At 37.8% G+C, this 23,040-nt stretch overlaps 3 protein-coding genes across 3 annotated transcripts; all 3 read left to right on the top strand.

The window, feature by feature from the left end:
* The first annotated feature begins 5,490 nt into the window (after positions 1-5,490).
* Positions 5,491-7,668, top strand: LOC112195059 (F-box/kelch-repeat protein At3g06240). Its single transcript, XM_024335405.2, has 2 exons — positions 5,491-6,798; positions 7,491-7,668. Exon 1 carries the CDS (start codon positions 5,608-5,610, stop codon positions 6,766-6,768), a length of 1,161 nt encoding a protein of 386 aa, XP_024191173.1. The 5' UTR covers positions 5,491-5,607; the 3' UTR covers positions 6,769-6,798; positions 7,491-7,668.
* Positions 7,669-9,089: 1,421 nt separating this feature from the next.
* On the top strand, positions 9,090-9,752 carry LOC112194166 (putative F-box protein At3g16210). Its single transcript, XM_024334418.1, has one exon. The coding sequence runs from the start codon at positions 9,090-9,092 to the stop codon at positions 9,750-9,752; it is 663 nt and encodes a 220-aa protein (XP_024190186.1).
* Positions 9,753-18,658: 8,906 nt separating this feature from the next.
* On the top strand, positions 18,659-21,519 carry LOC112194708 (F-box/kelch-repeat protein At3g06240). The gene is made up of 2 exons (XM_024334924.2): positions 18,659-19,773; positions 21,219-21,519. The coding sequence occupies exon 1, from the start codon at positions 18,659-18,661 to the stop codon at positions 19,496-19,498; it is 840 nt and encodes a 279-aa protein (XP_024190692.1). The 3' UTR covers positions 19,499-19,773; positions 21,219-21,519.
* Positions 21,520-23,040: the final 1,521 nt, after the last annotated feature.

Here is a 23,040-nt window from a genome sequence, read left to right as displayed (position 1 = left end):
GTAATTATTCACACCCATAGGGTGTGTTTGGAGTCTAGTACTATTATTAAGAGAAGAAGTTTTGTTAGTCAAAATCTAAAATTTTGACAGAAATGACCATAGAAAATTAATAAATTTTGAGAATTAATTAAATCATAAGGATAATTACGATATTTACAAAATAAATTTTTATTATAAATTTTTTTTTTAAAAAAATACCCATAACCCATTTTTCTCTCTCCCATTTTCTTTTCTCTGCAATAACTAACTTTTTTCTTTTTTATTTTCTGGAAAAAAAATAATAACTTGCACATGTAGAAAATATGTGGAGAAATGCTAGTATCAGTATTAATTAAGCCAATAAGGTTTAAGGTTAAATTTTCAATAATCCTACAATTGCCCTTGATTAATTAAAACTCTAAGACTATAAACTTTAATAGATAATGGACAAAACAATAAATTAAAAATAGGAAAAAGAAAGACAAGAAAAGAGAAAAAGAAAAGAAGAGAGAGAAGAAATTGTTAATCTTAACGTGGGAGGGCTTTTACTAGACGTGTGAGCAATGAATCACCAGTTGTTATTTACCACAAGTCCAGAAACTATAAGGAATACTTTTTATTGCATTTTGATGAAGAAATAAATTATATAAAACTATTTTTTTTTAACAAAAAAACATTTAAAAAAAACAATTGACACACGCGCAAGCGTGTGTTAAGAGGCTAGTAATATATTAAATATATATTTTCAAACAAATACGCCCAAACAAGTTATTTGAAATAACCTGGGGAGTGTAATATTATTTACATATTTGCTCACCTAAGCGATTGTTTTAAGAAACTGTGAGGGACAAATGCATCTCAACCACATATATTAATTTTAAAAACAGAAATAAAAACAACTTAAAATTATGCATTTATTTTCAACCATCAGATTCACTTGTCCCTCACACTCCCTTAAAAACTGTCCATTCGGTGAGCAGGCTGTCACAGTCCCTTAAAAGCAGAAGTTGTCATATTAAGTACTATAAAGTAATTATTAGTCAGTAAAGTTATCTTTCTGTTATGTCACCGCTATATTAAACAATTGGTAATTATACTACATTGTAATTGGGTTACATATCAAGTTATTTTTCCGTTATATCACTGTTATATTAAAGCAAATGGAGTATTCAGTAGAGTACTCTTTGGCAGTTGATGCTTGTTAGAATACACGTACTTTATAGATATTCCTGAAATCATTTCTGGACATACTCTAGATGCTTATTGCAGTTATGGGTTTAGGCTCTATGTCCCTCCTTGTATTCGGCAGTTCTATTAATCATGACTTGATGGCAGCCGAACCAGCCCTTTATTTAAAAAAAAAAAAAAAAAATCTTGCAATCCTGTGATTAAGAACCAAACGTACAAAAGTACGTTTGGTTCTTAATTGATAAATGATAAGGTGATACTAATTAATTAAAAAAAATTATAAACTTGAAATTAGAGAGTTTTAATACAGATGAAAATAAGTTGAGCGAGAGTATATAAAAAGAAAAAAAGAAAAAATATTTTTATAGAAAAAAAAGAAGAAGAAGAAGAAATTGATAAAGGTGGAAATAAGTGAAGTGTTTTAAAGCATATGAAAATAAATAGGGGTATTGAAGAAAATTGAAAAGTTGTCTTTTGAGTCTATGAATTAGAGCAAGTGTAGCGGTTGCTCTTTGACGGGGCACCAGCTCAGATTTGATGAGGTGTTGCCCAGCTGAAGAAAATTTCACCTTCCACCGGCCCAAGCTTCACCAGCCAAGAGTTGGCTTTGCATGACCAAGGCCAAAAAAAAGGGCAAGGTCGTGACTTTTTTCTTGCCCAAAGTCATGGAGCTGCCAGCACTACCCATTGGAGAACGTGGGGGTGACATCAGGAAGAAACGCAAAGAGACAGACGCAGCTTAATCGAAGGGTGGAAGACACTGACCAATCCAGAAGCACCATGTGGCCGACCTGCAGCAGGATTTTATCGCGTAGCGACATTGAGTGGGCGGGAGGACACTTGACATTGAACCGTTGGCTTCTTAAGTGATTTTGATTCCAACGGTCCTTTAATCTGGGCCGTTGGTTTCAATTGAAACAGTGATCCAACGGTAATGAAGGAATAGTGAAAAAAAAGGTGATTCAACGGAAAGAAACGGGAAGAAAAAACAAGGGTTATTCAGTGGAAAGAAACGGGAAGAAAAAAAATGTAAAAATTTCCCTATAAATACCTACAAATTTTTGTAACATCTCACGCCCAAAAAATTATATTTTATAGTTACACCTTCCTCCTATTCATATAGCTCTGATTTTCCAAATTTGTTTATATCCAATATGGCCGAACAACCAAAAAACACACGTCCAGTGGCCGGACAAGAGGGAAATCAAAGTGAAGATACCCAAGATAAAAGGAGATGGACGGATGAGGAAGATGTTCAATTGTGCAAGTCTTGGAAAGTTGTAAGCCAATGTCCGGTTGTGGGCACAAATCAGAAAAAAAAAAATGACTTATGGAGGCGCGTAAAGCGACATTTTGACGCAAATTGGCCGCAGAGTCGATCAGCCCAATCTTTGCAGGGAAGGTGGAAAATTTTGAAGGTTGAACTCTTTGAGTGGCATTGTGCATTAAGGCAAGCAAAAAATTGGTGCAAGAGCAGTTCGAATGCGGTTGATGAGGTATGTATTTGTTGATAAATCATTTAATTTGTTGATACATTATAGTAAAATATTACATGATAAATAATGCAGTAATTATAATATCGTTTTAATTGTAGTAATTGCTTTTCGTTACAATTAAAATAATTAGTTGATAAATAATGATGTAATTACAACGATGTTTATATTTGTACTCATTGATTTTTAACGCAAAATTGTGAGATAATTTCTTATTAAAATTATGACATTTATAATAAATGACCCTTCATAATAGCGTTTATATTTGTACTAATTGCATTTTTTATTGTTTATTTATTTATTTACATAGCAAGATGAAGCACATAAATTGTGGCATGCCGGGATGAAGAGAAAAACTGGGAAGGCCAAAAGACACAATTTTAAGAGCTTTGATAGTTAAGCAGTTGTGGACGGCTTTACACAATTTAAAGACATCCCTAGCCATACATCCAGAGGAACATCAAATGAAGGAAATCAACATATGCGCACACAACTAATTCTTGGAAATTCTCCCATCAACTTGGACATGGATGTAGATGAGGTAATTGCAGGTGAAACTGCAGATCCTAATGTGAGGCCTCAAGGAAGGAAGGCTGGAAAAGAAGCAATACCGAAAGGAAAGAAGGCAGCGAAAGATCAAAGTCCTTTGTCAAGCACTCTCGAGAGAATAGCGAACAACCAAATAGAGGCAACCGCGAGTAAGAAAAAACCCGATGACGAATTCGCTCGAAGTCTCTAAGAGGAAGAGAAAAGAGCATGTATCCTCTTGCAAATAGAAATGTGAAAAGAGCAACTCCTATTTCAAGAAAGGCAAGATCGAATTAAAGAGAGGAAAGAGCGTATTATGGAGATTGATACAAGTAAAATAATGCTAAATAAAAAGCGTTATTGGTCAAGAAAACAAAAGAAGATAGCGAAGAAAGAAGATCTTGACGAGCAACCGCCACCTTCTATGGGTGGATATTATCCCCAACTCAATTTTGGTGGTGCATTCCCACAACCAAATTTTGGTGGTGCATACCCACAACCTCCTTACCTCGGTGCATACCCACGACTGTACCTTACCCCGGTGCATACCCACAACCACCTTGCCCCGATGGATTCCCACAACCTCCCTTAACCGGTGGATTCCTACCACCTCCCTTCACCGGTGGATTCCCACAACCCCATTACCCCGGTGGATACTATCCGCAACCACCTTACCCCTGGGGATATCCTACATAACCACAATTTTCACCTTTCTCTACGGGTGATTCCACCAACCCTAACCCTAGTGATGACCCTTCAAACGCAAATTAGATTCCTAGAGAGGATGAGGATTATGATTATGATTTGAATAATTAGGTGATTATGCATGTTGTTAATTGTATCGTACTTATTCCTAGTTTTTCATTTATGTAAGCATAAATTTTATGAAATAAAAGTTGTGTTTGAAAATTCTTCTTATTAAAGCACACACCCTATATTCAAAATAGTAAATTGCATAAATCTCCATTATTATCATCTATTTACATCAAATATATTTTAATTTTAAATGTTTTTTTTAATAATAAGTGAACAGTAAAAATGAGCAGTTAAAACACTAAATGAATAGTTAAAATTGATGAACGGTGAAAAATGAACAGTCTTGACAGGTCAAGAAAAACAACGGGTGTAAACCCATGTCCAGTGGCAGTGAACATTATCTTGACTGGTCGAATTCTTGACTTCTCGACCTTGACATTTCTTGATTACGGGTGAACTTGCTCTTATCTGACTTTTATGGATAGTGAAATACACATGGCGAGTAATGAATGAAAAATGTAGAAAAAAGAAGGTTACTAGCATTCCTCTACCAACTTTGTGCACTCAGTATGCTAAACACATTCTCATTCATACATATATATATATATATATATAGTGCATTTCCACTAAGAGATTCTTTTATTTTATTTTTCTAGTGATATGACATTAGACTAACTTTTAGATCACATTTCGGCATCTCAACCGTTCAGCTTTTAGGTCATAATGTATTAGCTCATTTCTACAAATTTTCGGCGAAATCGGTGATCGTTAAGGTATCAAATTAGATTAAATCAACGAACGAACCAAATCTGTCAAACTTAAACTGTTCATACTTATAATTTTAAATTGCTATTTTGAATGTCTTAACAATAATCAATTTGGCCGAAAATTTGCATCAATAATCTACACATTAGGACCTAAAAATTGAACAGTTGAGATGCAAAAATATGATCGAAATTAGGACATAAAAATTGAACAGTTGAGATGCAAAAATATGATCGAAAAGTTGGTCTAATGCCCTATCCGCATAAAAATATTGTTTCTAATCAAACAATTAAGATAACTAATATGTAAATGAGCTGTTTGTTTATACAGAGATAGTAGATGAGAGCAATATAGGTAAAATCAATAAATGATCTCCACTTATGAAATCTCTTAATCTAGAAGCATCACTTTTGCGACTTGTGGAATATAACATTGGGAAGTGGGAGATTGAATTATAATCAATAATTTGTTGTTTTACCGAACACCTAATCCTACTTAAATTACTGAATAAGCAGCTTAAGTTGCTTAGACCTCGGGGCAAACTGGGCCTTAAACACACTGCCCAAGTCACGTCAACATCCCCAAAAAAGCTGACCCTTTTGTTCTTCTCGCTAGCTTCAAAGCTTCTATGATGCATGCAGGGACACAGGGACTTTGCTTGTTTCAAATCTTCAGTTATGACCAATCACATCAATCCCCGCCAGAGGAATACAAGCCCCCCCCCCCCCCCCCCCCTAATTATCAAACCCAACGACCCAACTACCTCTATATAGCTCTCCTCCCTTCAACCATAGCAAGTCCACGATTGCCCCTGATCACTCGGTCCTCTCCATATCACTGCTCACTATATACTTAGCATTCAAACCCTACTTCATCGTTTCGTTTCCATAGTAGTGCAATGGAGGAAGCAAACCTCCCCGAAGAGATTGTAGTGCTTATCCTCTCCTGGCTGCCCGTGAAATCCTTACTCCGATTCACCTGCGTTTCCAAACGCTTTCATTTCATCATTCTCTCTAACCCAAAATTTGCTAAATCCCAATTTCAAGCAGCTCGTGAGCGCAAAACCCTGGATCAGAGACTCCTCTACAACACAACCGTCCCTCCACTCGAATCCCTAGACTTGGAGACGCTGCCGTTATTTGGAGACTCTTCCTACCTCGAACGCAGACTCCTCTACTCCAAAATCGCCCCTCGACTCGAATCCCTACACTTGGAGACGACGTCTTTTGGAGACCGTTCCTCCGTCAGAAAGCTACAGTTTCCTTTCCAGCCACCCGTCGGTCGTCTCTCGCTACTGGGCTCCTGCAATGGTATTGTATTTCTTGCCTTTGATGAGAGAGTATTCTATATCTGGAACCCATCGACTGGATTCTTTAGGAAATTACCTGATCCAGGTTCTTTATGTGATCAAAGATTTCTGTTCAATTATGGTGTTGGCTATTTGTCGGCCACCGACGACTACAAAATTTTCATAGCCACCGATGTGTACGCCATTTTCTCGTCGAGAGCTCAAGCTTGGAAAAAACTTGAGGTCTATTCGGAATCACCGCCTTCTTTTCGGGGGACCCTTTTGAACGAGGCACTTCATTGGCTCAATCAAGAGAACGGTATCGTGGCTTTTGATTTGGCCCAGGAGAAGTTCAGTAAAATGACAATGCCTAATTTCGATGAAAGAAGTTTAAATCAGTTCGGCTATCTTGGGGTTTCTGCTGAAGGATGCCTTTCTTTTGCTCTCTCTCTGTGGGATGCTCATGACTGTATTCAAGTGTGGGTCATGAAAGAATATGGTGTGCATGACTCATGGACTAAGCTCTATAACTTCAGGTTTTTGGATCCTCCAGAGGGGATGTGGTCTTTCAGTCGTGTATTGGTTTTGGAAACTAGTATTGTTGCCCACATATGCACTATGAAGGAGGTTGACAATGATTGTATTACCGACGTGAAAGGGTTGATAAAGATTCTTCACAAAGAAGAGGAGAAGTGTGGTGAGTATGTGATTGAAGGCTTTGAACTTAAAATGATTCGATATCAAGAGAGTTTATGTCGGATAGATGATTAGTCCTCATTTGCTCTCTGTATAACAGTGCTGGTTAGTTACTCCTCATTTTTTGACTCTGCTTTCTTGCTTCTGAATACTATTTGTATTCTTAGAAAATTTGCTAAATTCTTTGCATTGATGTAGACAGTCAATTGTATGGATTAATCTAGTAAGGGTTTGGTTTATGCGTCTTCTAAGTGAATATATACATGTACCTTTTGGTCAGCAGAGAATTAAAAGTTACCATTTCCCTTGATAAACCATTTCCTAGCTCTTGTAAGTTTAGTTGATCACATCTAGTGGCCACAAATCCTTGTAAACTCTACTTTCTACCAAGTGGCCACTCATATATCATGATAGCGGCACTGGCCTAGTGGTCGGCATGCTTTTCGGCCTCTCAAAAATTCTCAAGTTTGATTCATGCTGGTGTATTTTGGATTCTGACCTGTTTTTGTTGTTAATTTCATTTGAAGCCACATTTTCATTGTGTGCCTTAGGCATCTAAAATGTCAGGACTGGCCCTGTTAGCACACATTTTCATTGTGTACCTTTGTTTATGATACTGATTTGAGGAAGCAAACAATTGTACTTCACCTCTTAATCTTGAGTTCCGCTTCGGTTCTTCGTATTGTTTTCAAAAAACAGAAGGGAAAGACCATTCATCTTGGTTGATCATTAACTCATTGGTTTTCATAAAGTTGTTTTGAGGGATGATCAATTGTGTTCTTTCTTTGATTCTGTAGGGGATTTTGGATGTACAAATGCTAGAGCAAGCTTTGTTGGAGGGTTCTTTGATCTAGTGGTGATGTGGACCAGCTTTAATCGGAAGATAGCTATATATTTGTCTAATGGTTGCAACTATGTTGATATATGTTTGTCTTTGCCTAAATTTCTGTATTATGCTATAAGGAATTTATGTGTTTGTAACCAAAAAAAAAAATTATGTGTTCGTGAAACTATGTAGTCGTGAAATTCCCGAACTCTTGTTGACTAGCTTGTCAATTGCATTTAATGATGGATCATATGTCACCTTCTTTTTTCTGATAATGTGTTGTGTTTTTCTTCCATGACAGATAATGTGTTGTGTTTGGCAGTATTGACATGATTCAATATGAAAACATGGAGAAATGGTAACGCAATCTAGTTGCTGAATCGTTAGCTTATGCATTTGAATTTATTTGTTTATTTTATGCTGAATTGTATTGTTGTGTATTATTGATCGATCAATTTTGAATCTCTTAACCAATGGAAACATAAATTTAACCATAGAACAAAATCGAAGTTTAGGAGAAACATTCTGTTGCTGAACGATGTAGACTGAAGCACCATATATTAGTCCATGCCCATATCAACTGAACCAACTTATGTTGATAATTTCGTTATAGTTTTGTAACGTCCCGACTCCCGAGTCATAATTTCATTCAACCTGTTCAAAATTTTCGATAACTTAATGAGTTGATTCATTATTTTTATCAAAAATACTCGACCCAAGATTATCCAACCCCCCACTATCACGTTTTTAAAACCCACTTTCATTTCATAAGAGTTTCCTTCCCAATGCGTACCTGCCGCCAAAAGGCCAAAGCATCCTTTTCTCAATCACATGCTTCGATGCTCTGCTGCCGTGCTCAACTCCCTCGAAAATCACAAAGTTCAGCTTGCTTCTGAAGTTCAAAGCTTCTCTGACGCATGCAGCGACTTGTCACCTCACTCACATCCCCTTTAGCCGGTCCAATCACGCTGACATTAATTGGCCCTCGGTTCAAATTCTTCATTTATGCAAATTTGGCCTTCACATCAATAATTCAACCTTTTTCCATTGATATCACTCCTCCCTTCATCTATAGCAAACCCACGACCGCCCTTAGCCTGTTTGGTTCGCAGAAAGAAAAGTAGTTTCTTTGTCTTTTTCATAGGAAGGGAAATGAAATTTCCGAAGAACTTTTCATTCCGATATTTGGTGATGTAAGGAAAGTTATCTGGAAAGTTGTTAAAAAGTATGTAATTAATAGAATAAAATAATGTGTTATAAGTAATAAATGTAAGGAAAGAATGGGAGAAAGTGATTCATTTGGAGTATGGAAAAAACTATTTTCCCGCCTATTTTCCTTTGCTTCAGGAAAATATTTCATTTCCTTTTGCATCCCAAACACAGGAAATGAACAACTTTCCTTTTCTGATGCTTACTTTCCGCGAACCAAACGAGGCCTTAATCTTCATTTACGGTCGTCTCCCTATCACTACTCACTACTCTATTAGCTCTCAAACCATACTTCATCGTTTCGTTTCAATATTGATAGTGCAATGGCGGAAGCAACCCTACCTGAAGAGATGATAGTGCAATGGCGGAAGCAACCCTACCCAAAGAGATGATAGTGCTTATCCTCTCCTGGCTTCCCGTGAAATTGTTACTCCAGTTCACCAGCGTTTCCAAACGTTTCCATTTCATCATTCTCTCAGACCCAAAATTCGCCGAGTCCCAATTTCAAGCAGCTCGTGAGCACAAAACCCTAACTTGTAGACTCCTCTGCTCCACCACCACCCCTCGACTCGAATCCCTTGACTTGGAGACGCCATCGTTTGGAGACCGTTCCTCTGTTAGGAAGCTCAAACTTCCTCTCCGCCCACCAGCCAATGATGTCATGCCACTAGGCTCTTGCAATGGTATTGTATTTCTCGCAATTGATGAGCAAATATATTATATGTGGAGCCCATCAACCGGATTCTTCAAGAAATCACCTGATCCGGGTTTCTCCCCAAATAACAAGGCGATCATCGTTCATGGTGTTGGCTATTTGCCGGCCACCGATGACTACATAGTTTTCGTAGGCTCCACTGACTTTGTTGATGACAAGAATGAGGGCGTAATTTTCTCGTGCAGAGATCACGCTTGGAAAACACTTTGTCAGAAAGTATATGGGAATAATGTCATATGGCTATTCATCTCTCAAGAAAGTTTATATAGTGATACATCCATATACAGAAAAGAATGTAATCAATCCTAATCTACGTTAACCATAGCACTAATGTTAATTGATACACAAAATAAATCTAATCGATATACAAGATAAATTATAATTTAATTAATTGATACAGCTCATGTCAACACTCCCCCTCAAATTGGTGCATAGATGTCTTGAATGCCCAACTTATCAAGTGAGTTGTGGACTACCTTACCAGAAACAGTTTTTGTCAGAATATCTGCAAGTTGATCTCCAATCTTCACATGGGGTACATCAATAATCTTTGATTCTAGCTTGTCCTTGATAAAGTGTCTATCCACTTCAACATGTTTTGTTCTGTCATGTTGAACTGGATTATGTGCAATGTCTGTGGCTGCCTTGTTGTCACAAAAGAGATTTATAGCCTGTTTGGGTTTGAACCCCAAGTCCTTTAGTAAGTTACGTATGTAGCCATAACATTTCACAAATACCTTAGGCCATTCCTCTGTATTCTGCCTCCGCACTAGATTTAGCAACTACTTTCTGTTTCTTGCTCCTCCATGTCACAAGGTTACCTCCCACAAATGTGAAGTATGCTGAGGTTGATCTTCTATTAGTGATACATCCAGCCCAATCTGCATTAGTATAACACCTCCAAATGATTATTTTTAGCAAACATAATCCCTTTGCCTGGAGCAGACTTCAAATAACTAAGAATACGATATACTGCATTCATATGGTCTTCACTTGGAGCATGCATGAATTGGCTCACCGCACTCACAGCATATGCAATGTCAGGACGAGTGTGAGGGAGATAGATAAGTCTGCCAACTAGTCTTTGATATCTCTCTCGGTTAGTAGGCACTTGATCAGGATATTCTGCTAACTTGTGATTTTGCTCCATGGGTGTATCTGCAGGTTTGCAAGCCAACATGCCTGTTTCAGTGAGTAGGTCTAAGACATATTTCCTTTGAGATAGGAAAATGCCTTCCTTTGATCTGGCCACCTCAATGCCTAGGAAGTACTTTAATCCACCAAGGTCTTTCATCTCAAATTCATATGATAGATAAGCTTCCAACTTCTTTACTTCTTCCTGATCATCTCCTGTCACTATCATATCATCCACATAGATAATCAAGGCAGTTATCTTATTCCTTCTACGCTTCAAGATGAGAGTGTGATATGAGTTACTCTGCTTGTAGCCAAATGCCTTCAGAGACTGTCTGAACCTTCCAAACCATGCTCTCGGAGATTGCTTGAGCCTATATAGAGACTTCTTCAATCTGCATACCATTCCTTCCTGCGAATGTGCAATGAACCCTGGAGGTAGATACATGTATACTTCCTCTTTCAGATCTCCATGCAAGAATGCATTCTTCACATCAAACTGCTTCAGGGGCCAATCCAAGTTCGCAGTTAGAGATAGTAGTACACGGATAGTAGTAATCTTGGCTACCGGTGCAAATGTTTCCTGATAATCAACAACATATGTTTGTGTGTAGCCTTTAGCAGCTAACCTTGCTTTGTACCTGTTCAGTGTCCCATCAGCAGCATATTTCAAGGTATATATCCACCTGCACTGCACTGTTTTCTTTCCTTGAGGTTTTGGTACTTGTTCCCATGTATCATTCTTCTCCAAAGCTTCCATTTCAACCTTCATTGCCTCAGTCCATTTGGGATCTGCTAATGCTTCTTGCACTTTATTTGCAATGACAATAGTAGATAATTGAAACACAAATGATGCATATGACTCGGACAACCTATGAGTTGACACATAATTAGTTATGGGGTATTTGGCTTTAACCTTAAGATTTGGCTCATATTGGGCTTTAGGCTTCCCTCTCGTTGTACGATGTGGCAATTGATATTTGGGGGGCACACTTGTTTCAGTGTTGGGGTCTGTTTCAGGGTTAGCCTCATTATCTATGATAACATTAGACTCATGATCAAGGACATGTTCATCATTTATAACAATATCTGACTCAAGTTTAGGATTGAGACTTACCTCAGGAGCATCCTCATGAGAAATAGGGACCGATGTGGTAGGACTTAGGAGTAGGGGGGTCTTCAGTTGAATTTGGCAAGACTGACTGAGTTTGATCATCAATTCCTGTTGTTGGTGCTTCTAAATCCATTTGATTTCTTTCTTGTACCACAATTCTTTCTTCCACAACAATTTCTGGTACTTCCAATATTGATGAAGACTGCACTTCTCTAGATGTGCTCTCCCCCTGAAGAGAAGTCTTCGGGGCAAAGAAAAGTTGTTGCTCATAGAATGTCACATCCATGGTAACATATAACTTTCGAGTAGAGGGATTGTAGCACTTATATCCTTTCTGGGTAGAACCATATCCCACAAAAACATACCTTTCAGCACAAGCATCCAACTTGGTTCTCTGACTACATGGAATGTGTCTATAAGCCACACAACCAAAGATCTTGGGTGGGAGGGTATGGAGTGGTGGTAAGGTAAAGAACTGGCCAAGAGCTTCAAGTGGTGTTTTTGGACGTATGTGTGCATCCTCATTTGGTTCTTTAAGAGCTTGTGTAGGTGGGCGATTTAGGAGATAAACGGTGCTAAGGATGGCATCACCCCATAAACACTCAGGCATGTAGGCTCCGATTAACGTGGAGCGGGCAACTTGGAGGATATGTTGGTTTTTTTGCTCTGTCACACCATTTTGTTGAGGAGTTTGGGGACATGTGGTATGATGGATAATGCCATGGTTGTTTAGGTAATGATGGAGGGCATGGTTCACATATTCACCACCATTATCTGTGCGGAAGACTTTGATGGGAGTCTGGAACTGGGTTTGGATCATAGTATGGAAGATTTGAAACACAGAACAAACTTCACTTTTATGCTTCAACAAGTGAACCCAACACATTCTTGTACAATCATCTACAAATAACAGAAAATACTGCATACCAGAAGGAGTAGCTAGCACAACGGCTCTTTCCTTGGATGCATGTCTCACATTGGAAATCAGACTCCTTGCATGTTTTGAACAAGGTAGGAAGCAAACACCTCATGTAACCAAATGATGGATGTCCCAATCTCTGGTGCCACAACCATATATTTTCTCTCTCCTTTCCTGGTGAAGTATCCTTCTGAATATGGTGTACTTCACTTGCATGAAGGTCACCAGCATGTGTCATTTTCATGTAGTACAATCCCCCCTTCTCAATACCACGGCCCGTGACCGATACAATGGTCGATACTGTCCCAACTTAACCACCTGTTAGGTGTTTAGTTTTAATTACAAAAGGCCTCGATACAATTAGGTGTGATCCACCCTACTTATAAGTTATATTTTACTTATCACTTTTCCAATGTGGAATATTTCTTTTCCAACACGCCCCCTCACCTGCAACATAACTCTAAGTTTGTACGTGAAATTAATTAACAATCCAATTCCCATATTGGAAATTGGGACACAAGTCTCATATTGGATACTTGGTCAACATAACAATTTAAGGCCCACATTGGACACTTGGTAACAATCCAATCGGAATATTCTGATGGCAATATAAGGAACCCAAATTTGGGCCTATGGCATTTGGAGACGCAATTGGAGAGAGACCCGCTCTGATACCATGTCAGAAAGTATATGGGAATAATGTCATATGTCTATTCATCTCTGAAGGAGGTTTATATAGTGTTACATCCATGTACACAAAGGAATGTAATCAATGCTAATCTAAGTTAACCATAGCACTAATGCTAATTGATACACAAAATAAATCTAATCAATACACAAGATAAATTATAATAAAGTTAATTGATACAGCTCATGTCAACACACTTGAGGTCGATGTCGATGCGTTATTTAATGGTCAGGGGACTCTTTTGAAAGAGACACTTCATTGGCTCGATTATCATAATGAAATCGTGGCTTTTGATTTGGCTTAGGAGGAGGAGCACAAGTTCAGGAAAATGTTGCTACCCAATTTCCATAATGAAAGACTTGGCAAACATTATAGCCATCTCGGAGTTTTTGTTGGAGGATGCCTGTCTCTAGCTGGTTATCTGCTGGATGCCACTGACTGCATTGATGTATGGGTCATGAGAGAATATGATGTGTGTGACTTGTGGACTAAGAGCATCTCCAATGGAGTATTCAAAATACTCGTGTCAAATTCAAATTTGAAAGCTGATGTGTCAATTGTTATTTTTGACAAATTTCAATTCCAGTGAATATGTTAAATTTGAACATTATTTTAATATTTTTCAGAATATTTTATAACCAAAAAAAAAAAACAGCTCCTCTTTCTACTTCTCTTATTTTTTCTCTTCTTGTTCATGGTTTAGTTGTCTTCAATCTTGTTCGATCTTGTCTGTTTTTCTTGTTGTTCTTGGAAAATGACGCGCTCAAAGCAAGCGCGCAATTTAACCCTGAAATGTCGTTAGTAGTATAAGTAAGTAGGGATCGTTCTATCCGGGGATTGAGGGTACACTTGTAATTGTGAAACAAATAAAGAAAAGTATTATTTACAAAAATAAAATAAAGAATATAAATATATACAATTGTATAAACAAATAAAGAATTAAAATAATAAAGTATTATTTACAAAAATAAAATAAAGAATAGAAATATATACAAGTAACAAAATAAAAAGGGAGGGGGGTTTAAGAATTATAAAATTGAAAATTAAGATAAATAAAATAAAGAAAATGTAAAAACATATATACAAGGGTGGATCGCAAGGAACAAAGATCAAAACCACATCCATATGCAAGAAATCCAATTACAATTCCTATAGTTGATTTTAAATGTCATGAGAGAGGAGTTGATCATGTGAAACATTCGAAAGCAAATGATTTCCCATATTTTACTTTTCAATGCTAATTAACCTAAGCGAAAGCACCTAGATTAATCCTATCAAACATGCAATCAAGCCCTAGAAAGCTAGTCAATCATGACATGTTCAACGCATTAGACATAGAGAAAGGCTATCAACTCAAGTGTACAACTTAGTATGGAAAAGTCCACCTAATTGCAATCCTCTTTAATTAAATTCGGTCTTTGCACAAAACCTTTACTACTTTGATTCAAGTTTACACAAAACGAAAAGTCGATTTCATGTTCTTAAACCTAGCACCAATTATATCAAAACCCTAAGTGTTTGCAACCACATAAGATTAAAATACAAAAGTTTTCTATCATGCAAATTTAATTAAACAAACCCACATAAGCAACATAAAAATCAACATATAGAAATCACAACTTTATCTCAAAACATATAAACGGGCTTTAAACTTTGCCCTTAACATTATTTGTTAACTAGAATTCATAGTTTTACAAAATCAAACAAAGAAAACAAGAGAAAGGATATAATACACCTTGAAAGATGAATGATAAAGCCTTGAGATGAAGAACTTGAAGATCCTTGAAAGCAAGCAATCTTCTAGGGACGACACAAGGGTGGATGGCGGTTGGGAAATTGATGTATTGCATGGCTTCTCTTTCTCTTGGCTTGAAAATGAAGAACAAGAAAACTAGAGAATGGAAAAGAAATATGGAGAGGAAATGGAGAGACAAGGAGATGGAATGGATGAAGGAATTGGTTGGAAAATGGAAAGGAAATGGAGAGACAAAGAAGATGGAATGGATGAAGGAATGTGTTTTAGAATGAGAGGAGAAGGTGTTTATATAGGGAAGAAAAAGAAGAGTGAAATGATGAGTGGAAGAAAAATAATGAAAGTGGAGTATGAAAGTGATTTGTAAAATATGGAAAAGAAAGAGAAATGATGGAATGAAAGCAAAGCATGAAGGTGCAGCAACATGGAAGTGATGATGATCTATTAAAGAGATTGTAGAAAAAATATATCCAAGGAAAAAGAGAAAAGCATCTAGCTTTCTTCATGTGGGTGGGAAACATGAATATGTGGTGTTGAGCTGTTTTCATGTCAGTTTCTTCCCCTTTATTCCTTCAATTATTTCTCCAACAAGACTTCATTATATGCCTTTGACTTCTTCATATGAAATGTTCCACTATGAGTGTAGATCATCCTGACAAATTTTCAGAGCTTCAATCCATGTGGTTGGGCCGGAAATGCTGCTGGACCTCTTACAGGTCCAGTTTTCCGGTTTTGCTTCTGTAGAAAATTGGGCTGATTGTTTGAAGGCCTTCCACTCATATTTTTCTCTGGCACTCTTCATCAGAAATGATCCTTTGGGTGTCTAGAATGGATCTGGAAGGTTTCAGCTCATTTGAAGTTCATTTGGTCAGGCGGCCGCTCCTTCTTCCTTGCTTGGCTCTGATTCTCCTAGCCGGAGTAAGAAAATATTCAAGGTTGACTTTTTAGTGCATTTTCATTCTTCTCCATCATTTCTAGGTAATTATGGACCTAACGCTCATTTCACCTTCATTTACTCCAATGTACCTAAAAATAGAAATTGAATTAAAATCGATTCAGTTAAGGAATTAACTAAGCAAAATGTGAGGAATTAACTATTAAAATATCACATTAAAATGCTCATATCAGAAAACCAAGAAATTAGGAAGAGGATGTTGTTGGAATTGTGGATCGATCTGTTGCGAAATCTTTAAACTTTATGGACTGTCTGCTTATTTATTGTTCAGTAATTCAGATTTGGGGGCTGGAGTTGGAATTGGAGATCTTCAAGTTCGTCACTCATTGTAGACTCATAGTCATTTATTCTGTACATCTAAAGGCAAAAGCCAAATCAACACATGCTATGACTATTCCACATATATGAGGCATTTCGTTTTTTGGGAATTGAGACTTGGGTTTAGTTCATTGTGATTGATCTCAATTGGGTGGGAGGTTTTTGGCTCAGTTTTTCTAGATTTGAGTTCTGGGTTCGGAGATGGGATATGATAAATCATTCCATTTGCCAGGGCATTAATTTTCCAGTTCAATTGATGGAGATCGATCACCATCTATTGCCTGAGAAGATGCAGCACCAGAAAAAGAAAGAGAGAACCTCTGTGGGAGGGGAGTAGGAAGAAAGAGAAATAATGATAAAAAAAGAAAAGACAGGTTGAGTTTGGTCTGTCAAATTTGACAGAAAATTTTAGAATTGTTATCCACGTGGATTTGACTTGTGGGTTGGAAAGGATGTCATCAGTCATTTGTTACCGTTCTATTGTCCACCTGGCAAATAACCACTCCATTGGAGATTGTCTAAGCTCTTTAACTTGAAGTTTTCGAACCCCCCAAGGAGCAATGGAGTTACAATTGTATCTTGGTTGCGGAAACTAGTATGGTTGCCGAGATATCTGTTGGCGACGTCGGGAGAGGACTGGTAAAGATTCTTAAAAAAGAAGAAGACAAGTGTAGCATCTATATGATTGGGGTTGAGGGCGATTGGATTAACATGATTGAATATCAAGAGAGTCTACTTCGGATAGGTGATTAGTCTTTGATTGCTCTTTTCATAACAGTGCTGGTTAGTTACTCTCATTTTGACTCTGCTTTCATGCATCTGGATATTATTTGTATTCCCAGCAAGTTTGCTAAATACTCTGCACTACTCTTCATTAATGTAGACGGTCAATCTTATGTGATTGAACTAAGGGTTTGGTTTATGCGTCTTCCTAAGTGTATGTATATATATATATATATATATATATATATATATATATATATATATACCGGGCTTCTTGGCTCCGGACGTCCGTATCTAAGCAAAAGGTACAGATTTCCATTTTTCCCCCTTTCTGATCATGCATTCCGTAGCCAAGAAGCCCGGTGTGTGTGTATATATATATATATATATATATATACACCGGGCTTCTTGGCTACGGACGTACGTATCTAAGCAAAAGGTACGTATTTCTATTTTTCCCCCCTTTCTGATCATGCATTTACATTTTAATCGTTCAGTTTTTATGTCCTATTATATAGATCATTTCTGCAAAATTTTAGCAAAATTAGTAATTATTAAGGCATTCAAAACTGCAATTTACAATAGAGGTGGCAAACGGGCCAATAAGCACGAGCACGGCACGCTTAAAAGCGGCCCGGCACGGCCCAAGCCAGTTAGTGGCCCGGCACGACCCGAGCACGTTAGAATAACGGATCGGGTTGGGCCTAAGAATATTGGCCCGGCACGGCCCGAGCAAGAGATATTGTGGGCTGGCCCGTTACAAACACAAAATTTCATTTTGTTTTTAAAAATATTAAAAAACTACAATGATGAGATTTGAATATGAGACATTTTTATTTAAAATCTCATGACAATTCCACCAATGCTTTCTTTTATATTGTCAAAATAATGAAACAAAACATTATATCCTTATTTTGACATAAGTATTTTTTTTCTAAATATTAAATATATGTTTATTAATAAAGACTAATCTCATAATAATACAACTATAGAATAAAGGAAAAAATAATAGATATTAAATATTCATTATATTAATAAAGATTAATCTCACAATAATATACTAAAAACAATATATTTTGAGTTTTTTTCTTTATTTCTTATAGTGGAATATAAAAAATTATTAGAAATCAAATCTTAAAAAGTTAAGATTAAGAAAAATGTTGTAGAACTTAATTTATTTTAATTTTCTAAATAGTTAAATAAAATTAATTTTTATTTGTTCAAATTAAGATTGTAAAATCGTATTTTACAGTGGGTAGGCACGAGCACGGCCCGTTATTAACCCGGCACGAGCACAGCCCGGCACGATATGGGCTCTGGCCATGTGTCGGGCCGGGCTTAATGTTTATGTAAATGGGCCGGCACGAGCCCGATACTATAATAAATCGGCCGACCCAAGCACGTCACGAAGCACGACTAGGCTCGCTTAAAATGGCCGGACCGACCCGTTTGCCACCTCTAATTTACAACAGTGAATACTGAATACGAACTACAGAACCCACCTGCAAACCCTGCCCCCAGTCATTGGGTCCTGTCACTGGTCACTGCTCCCTATATTAGCTCTTAAACCCTACTTCATCGTTTCGTCTTCTGTTCCCTAGTGAGAGTGCAATGGAGGAAGCAAACCTACCGGAAGAGATTATAGTGCTTATCCTCTCCTGGCTTCCCGTGAAATCGTTACTCCGGTTCACCTGCGTTTCCAAACGTTTCCATTTCATCATTCTCTCAGACCCAAAATTCGCCAAGTCCCAATTTCAAGCAGCTTGTGAGCGCAAAACCCTAGCTTGTAGACTCCTCTGCTCCACCACCGCCCCTCGAGTCGAATCCCTTGACTTGGAGACGCCGTCGTTTGGAGACCGTTCCTCTGTTAGGAAGCTCAAACTTCCTCTCCGCCCACCAGCGGGTGAAGTCTTGCCTCTGGGCTCTTGCAATGGTATTGTATTTCTAGCTTTTAACGAGAAAATATTTAATATCTGGAACCCATCAACTGGTTTCTTCAAGAAATTACCTGACCCGGGTTTTTCCCCAAAAGAAAATGAGCTCTTCGTTTATGGTGTCGGCTATCTGCGGGCCACCGACGACTATAAAGTTGTCGTAGCCTCCGCTGGCTTTACTGTTGATGACAAGGTTGAGGCCGCCATTTTCTCGTCCAGAGCTGACGGTTGGAAAACACTTGAGGTCGATTTCGATGGTTCAATTGCTGGTCAGGGGACTCTTTTGAAAGAGGCACTTCATTGGCTTAATGATCAAGAGCATGAAATTGTGGCTTTCGATTTGGCACAAGAGGATGATGAGCACAAGTTGAGGAAAATGCTGCCGCCCAATTTCCATAACGAACGAGGTCGCAAACATGACATCCATCTCGGAGTTTCTACTGGAGGATGCCTGTCTCTAGCTCGTTATCTGCGGGCTTCCGCTGACTCAATTGATGTGTGGGTCATGAGAGCGTGACTCGTGGACTAAGCTCTTTAACTTGAAGCTTTCGGACCCCCCTAAGGAGCAATGGAGTTACAATCGTATCTTGGTTACGGAAACTAGTATGGTTGCTGAGATATCTGTTGACGAAGACTGGAAAGGACTGGTAAAGATTCTTCAAAAAAAAAAAAGACAACTGTAGCATCTATATGATTGGGTTTGAGGACGATTGGATTTACATGATTGAATATCAAGAAAGTCTACTTCGGATTGATGATTAGTCCTCGATTGCTCTTTGCATAACAGTGCTGGTTACTTACTCTCATTTTGACTCTGCTTATCCTCTTCATTGATGTAGGCAGTCAATCTTATGTGATTAAACCAAGGGTCTGGTTTATGCGTCTTCCTAACTATATGTATATAAAGTATCTCTTTTGGTCAGCATAGAATTCAAAGTTACCATTTCCCTTGGTTTTAAGATATGTGTGTCAGTGTGTGGATTCGAAAAGTGAGGGTTCTGTTACCTTTCTTTTTTATACTATTGCTAAAGAGGTTGTAAACCTTTTCTTTCCTTTTTGTTCTTGAGTTCTGTTTTACTTGTTGGTTTCATGTAGCAATAGGATGCCTGTCAGGACACTCAGCTGAGAGGAGTGATCTTATACAAGTATCAATTTTTGATGATGTAGGCAACAGACATTGGAATTGTCAGTTCATATTAGCGATTAATTTGAGTCATCATGAAATCTACTCTTTAGTAAACCGTCCTCTTGTAAGTTTTATTTTATCACTTCAAGTGGCCACAAATCCATATCAACTCTACTTTATACCAAGGAACTTAACTGAAGTGCTTTAAATTGCTGTAAACCCATAGAGGATTTGTGATTTTGAGTAAATTGATAACCCTCTATTAGATATATGTGTGCAAGCAATGGGTCTGGAGTTGTTTGACTTTACATCATTACAGAGAAAAATGGAATATGTAATTGGTGTGAATTACAAATGCATTAGTCCTTGTTTGTATAATTGCTATTGTAATACTGAATATTCAAATGAAATACTGAGTTTCTAGGCTTAGATGCTTTTGAGAACTCAAACTGGGCATGTGAGTTCTGACTTCTGAATCTGTAACTCAAAGATATTTTAACCCTGTACTTGGCTTGATAGTTTAATCTCAATTTGCTCTGCCTTAACACATCTCATTTTGCGCAAAGAGTTTCTGTTAATGCTAAGTCAAAGATATGTTAACTCTGTACTTGGCTTGATAGTTTAATCTCAACTTTCTCTCCATTAACACGTCTCATATTAGTAAAGAGTTTCTGTTAATGCAAAGTTGGTTGGACCATCTTTTTTTTAATGACCCAACTGTCTGGGAAATGTTTTCATTTAGTGCTTCTGAAATAGCATTCTATTTCATAATTCATCCTGTCGAAAGGGTACTATTTTTGATATTAATGAACTTGGAGTCTCCAAGGGTGGTATGAGCCTCTCTTTATATCATCACTCTGTGCTGCCAATTTGCGCATAATCTCAGAAACACCACACAGAAACAAAAATTGTCAACTCTTTATATGCTTAACAGAGCTGATATCCTCTTTTGGCTATATTTATCTATGCACATTGTTTATATATATATCCTTTATACATATATATCTCAGTATACATGGTATTAGGAGCAAGCAGAAGGGAAAGACCATTCATCCTGGTTGATCATTGAGTCATTGGCTTTCACAAAAGTGTTCTTTCTTTGATTTTGTAGGGGCTTTTGGATGTATGATTGCAGGAACAAGCTTTATGGGAGGTTTCTTTGTTATAGCTGTGGTATGGACCAGTTTTAATTGAAAGCTAGCTATATTTGTAATGGTAGCAACTGGTTTGATGTATATATTCGTTGTTTGTTTTTTAAGTTTTGACTGTTATATTTATCTTGTTTGATTGTCTTTGTCGGAATTTCTGTATTATGCTATAAGAAATTTATGTGTTGAAGAAACTATAGTTATATTTGTGGTGAAGTCGGTTTTCGAAATGAAACTCTTGTTGACCATCTTGTCATTTACACTTTATGATGGATCAATGTGTTTCGTTCTTTTATTGTTAATGTGTTGTGTTTGATAGTATTGGCACGATTCAATATGAAGAAAGAGCAGAAACAACCCTCTATGTGCATTCTAACTGCCAGTGTGTTCGCTCATGCATTCAAGAATTATTTGTTTATTTTATGCTCAGTTAGCCCTGTTATGTATCATTGATCACTCGATTTTGAATCTCTTCACCAAAGCAAACATGAATCTGACCATGGAATTAAATTCTAGTAAGGTTGATGAATATGCCTCGTTTGTGTGTCAAGGTTGGAAGCCTCAAATAAGAATTTAAGATTGTGAAGAAATAGGGAAGAAGAGGAGAAGAAAGGGTCAACATAAATTTAAACTGAAAGAAAGAAAAAGAACGAAACTTCTTACACACACTTAACATGCGTGTTAGCCAAGCTACTGATTACCTAGGATCACATGCGTTCCGTGTCCTCCCTCTTCTCTCAAATATATGAATAACCCTAGCTACATCTTCGTCGATCTCGTCTCCATATCCATAGTGCAATGGCGGAAACAGACCTACCCGAAGATATTATAGTGACTATCCTCTCTTGGCTTCCCGTGAAATCCTTGATCCGATTCACCTGCGTTCCCATATTCGCCAAATCTCAATACAAAGCAGCTTGTGAGCAGAAATCCCTAACTCACAGACTCCTCCTCCTCTCGTCACACGCCACCTCTCGTATCGAATTTCTAGACTTGGAAACGCCGTCATTTGGGGACACCTGTTCGTCTAGAAGTCTGAATTTCCGTTGCCAGAAAGAGGGCGGTTATGTCAGGCTACTGGGGTCCTGCAGTGGATTGCTATTCATTTTAACAGGATTTGATAAATTTCCCGATAAATTTTACATCTGTAACCCATCAACTGGAATGTTGAAGGAACTACCAGACCCTGGTTTTACAGTGATTTCTGGTTCTCCCTCTACTATGGTCTTGGCTATCTGCCTGCTACTGACAACTACAAAGTTTTCGTAGCCTCCCAAAATGTGTACCTCCGTCCTGATCAGGACTTTCGTGAGGTTGAGGCCAAGATGTTCTCAGTAAGAGATCACGTTTGGAAAAGGATTGAACCCCGACCTCAATCATACGATCAATTATTCGATGGTCAGGGGACTGTTTCAAATCATGCACTTCATTGGATATACAGAAAAGACGAGATAGTTGCTTTTGATCTGATTAAGGAGGAGTTCCGGAGCATGCGACTGCCTAATTTCGATGATGTTAGTAATTATACCATCAGCCATCTTGGGGTGTGTCTTGGAGGATGCCTGTCTGTATCTCTAATATCAAATTATGATAGCATTAATTTATGGGTCATGAGAGAGTATGATGTGAGTGACTCCTGGACTGAACTCTTTTACTTCAAGTTCTCCAATCCGATTGAGCCCTGGTCGCCATACCTGACACCATTTATTGGGGAAAATAGTATAATTATCAAGGTTTGGGGTGTCAACGGTACGGGTGTCTACAACACCATATTGATGAGGTTTG

The sequence above is a fragment of the Rosa chinensis genome, chromosome 3 (assembly GCF_002994745.2).
Source record: "Rosa chinensis cultivar Old Blush chromosome 3, RchiOBHm-V2, whole genome shotgun sequence".
Classification (NCBI taxonomy): domain Eukaryota; kingdom Viridiplantae; phylum Streptophyta; class Magnoliopsida; order Rosales; family Rosaceae; genus Rosa; species Rosa chinensis.
This window is presented reverse-complemented; position numbering and strand designations above follow the sequence as displayed.

Excerpts from the sequence above, each read along its gene's own strand:
- LOC112194166 (XM_024334418.1), top strand. The coding sequence starts at position 9,090 with ATGGCGGAAGCAACCCTACCCAAAGAGATGATAGTGCTTATCCTCTCC.
- LOC112194708 (XM_024334924.2), top strand. The coding sequence starts at position 18,659 with ATGGAGGAAGCAAACCTACCGGAAGAGATTATAGTGCTTATCCTCTCC.
- LOC112195059 (XM_024335405.2), top strand. The coding sequence starts at position 5,608 with ATGGAGGAAGCAAACCTCCCCGAAGAGATTGTAGTGCTTATCCTCTCC.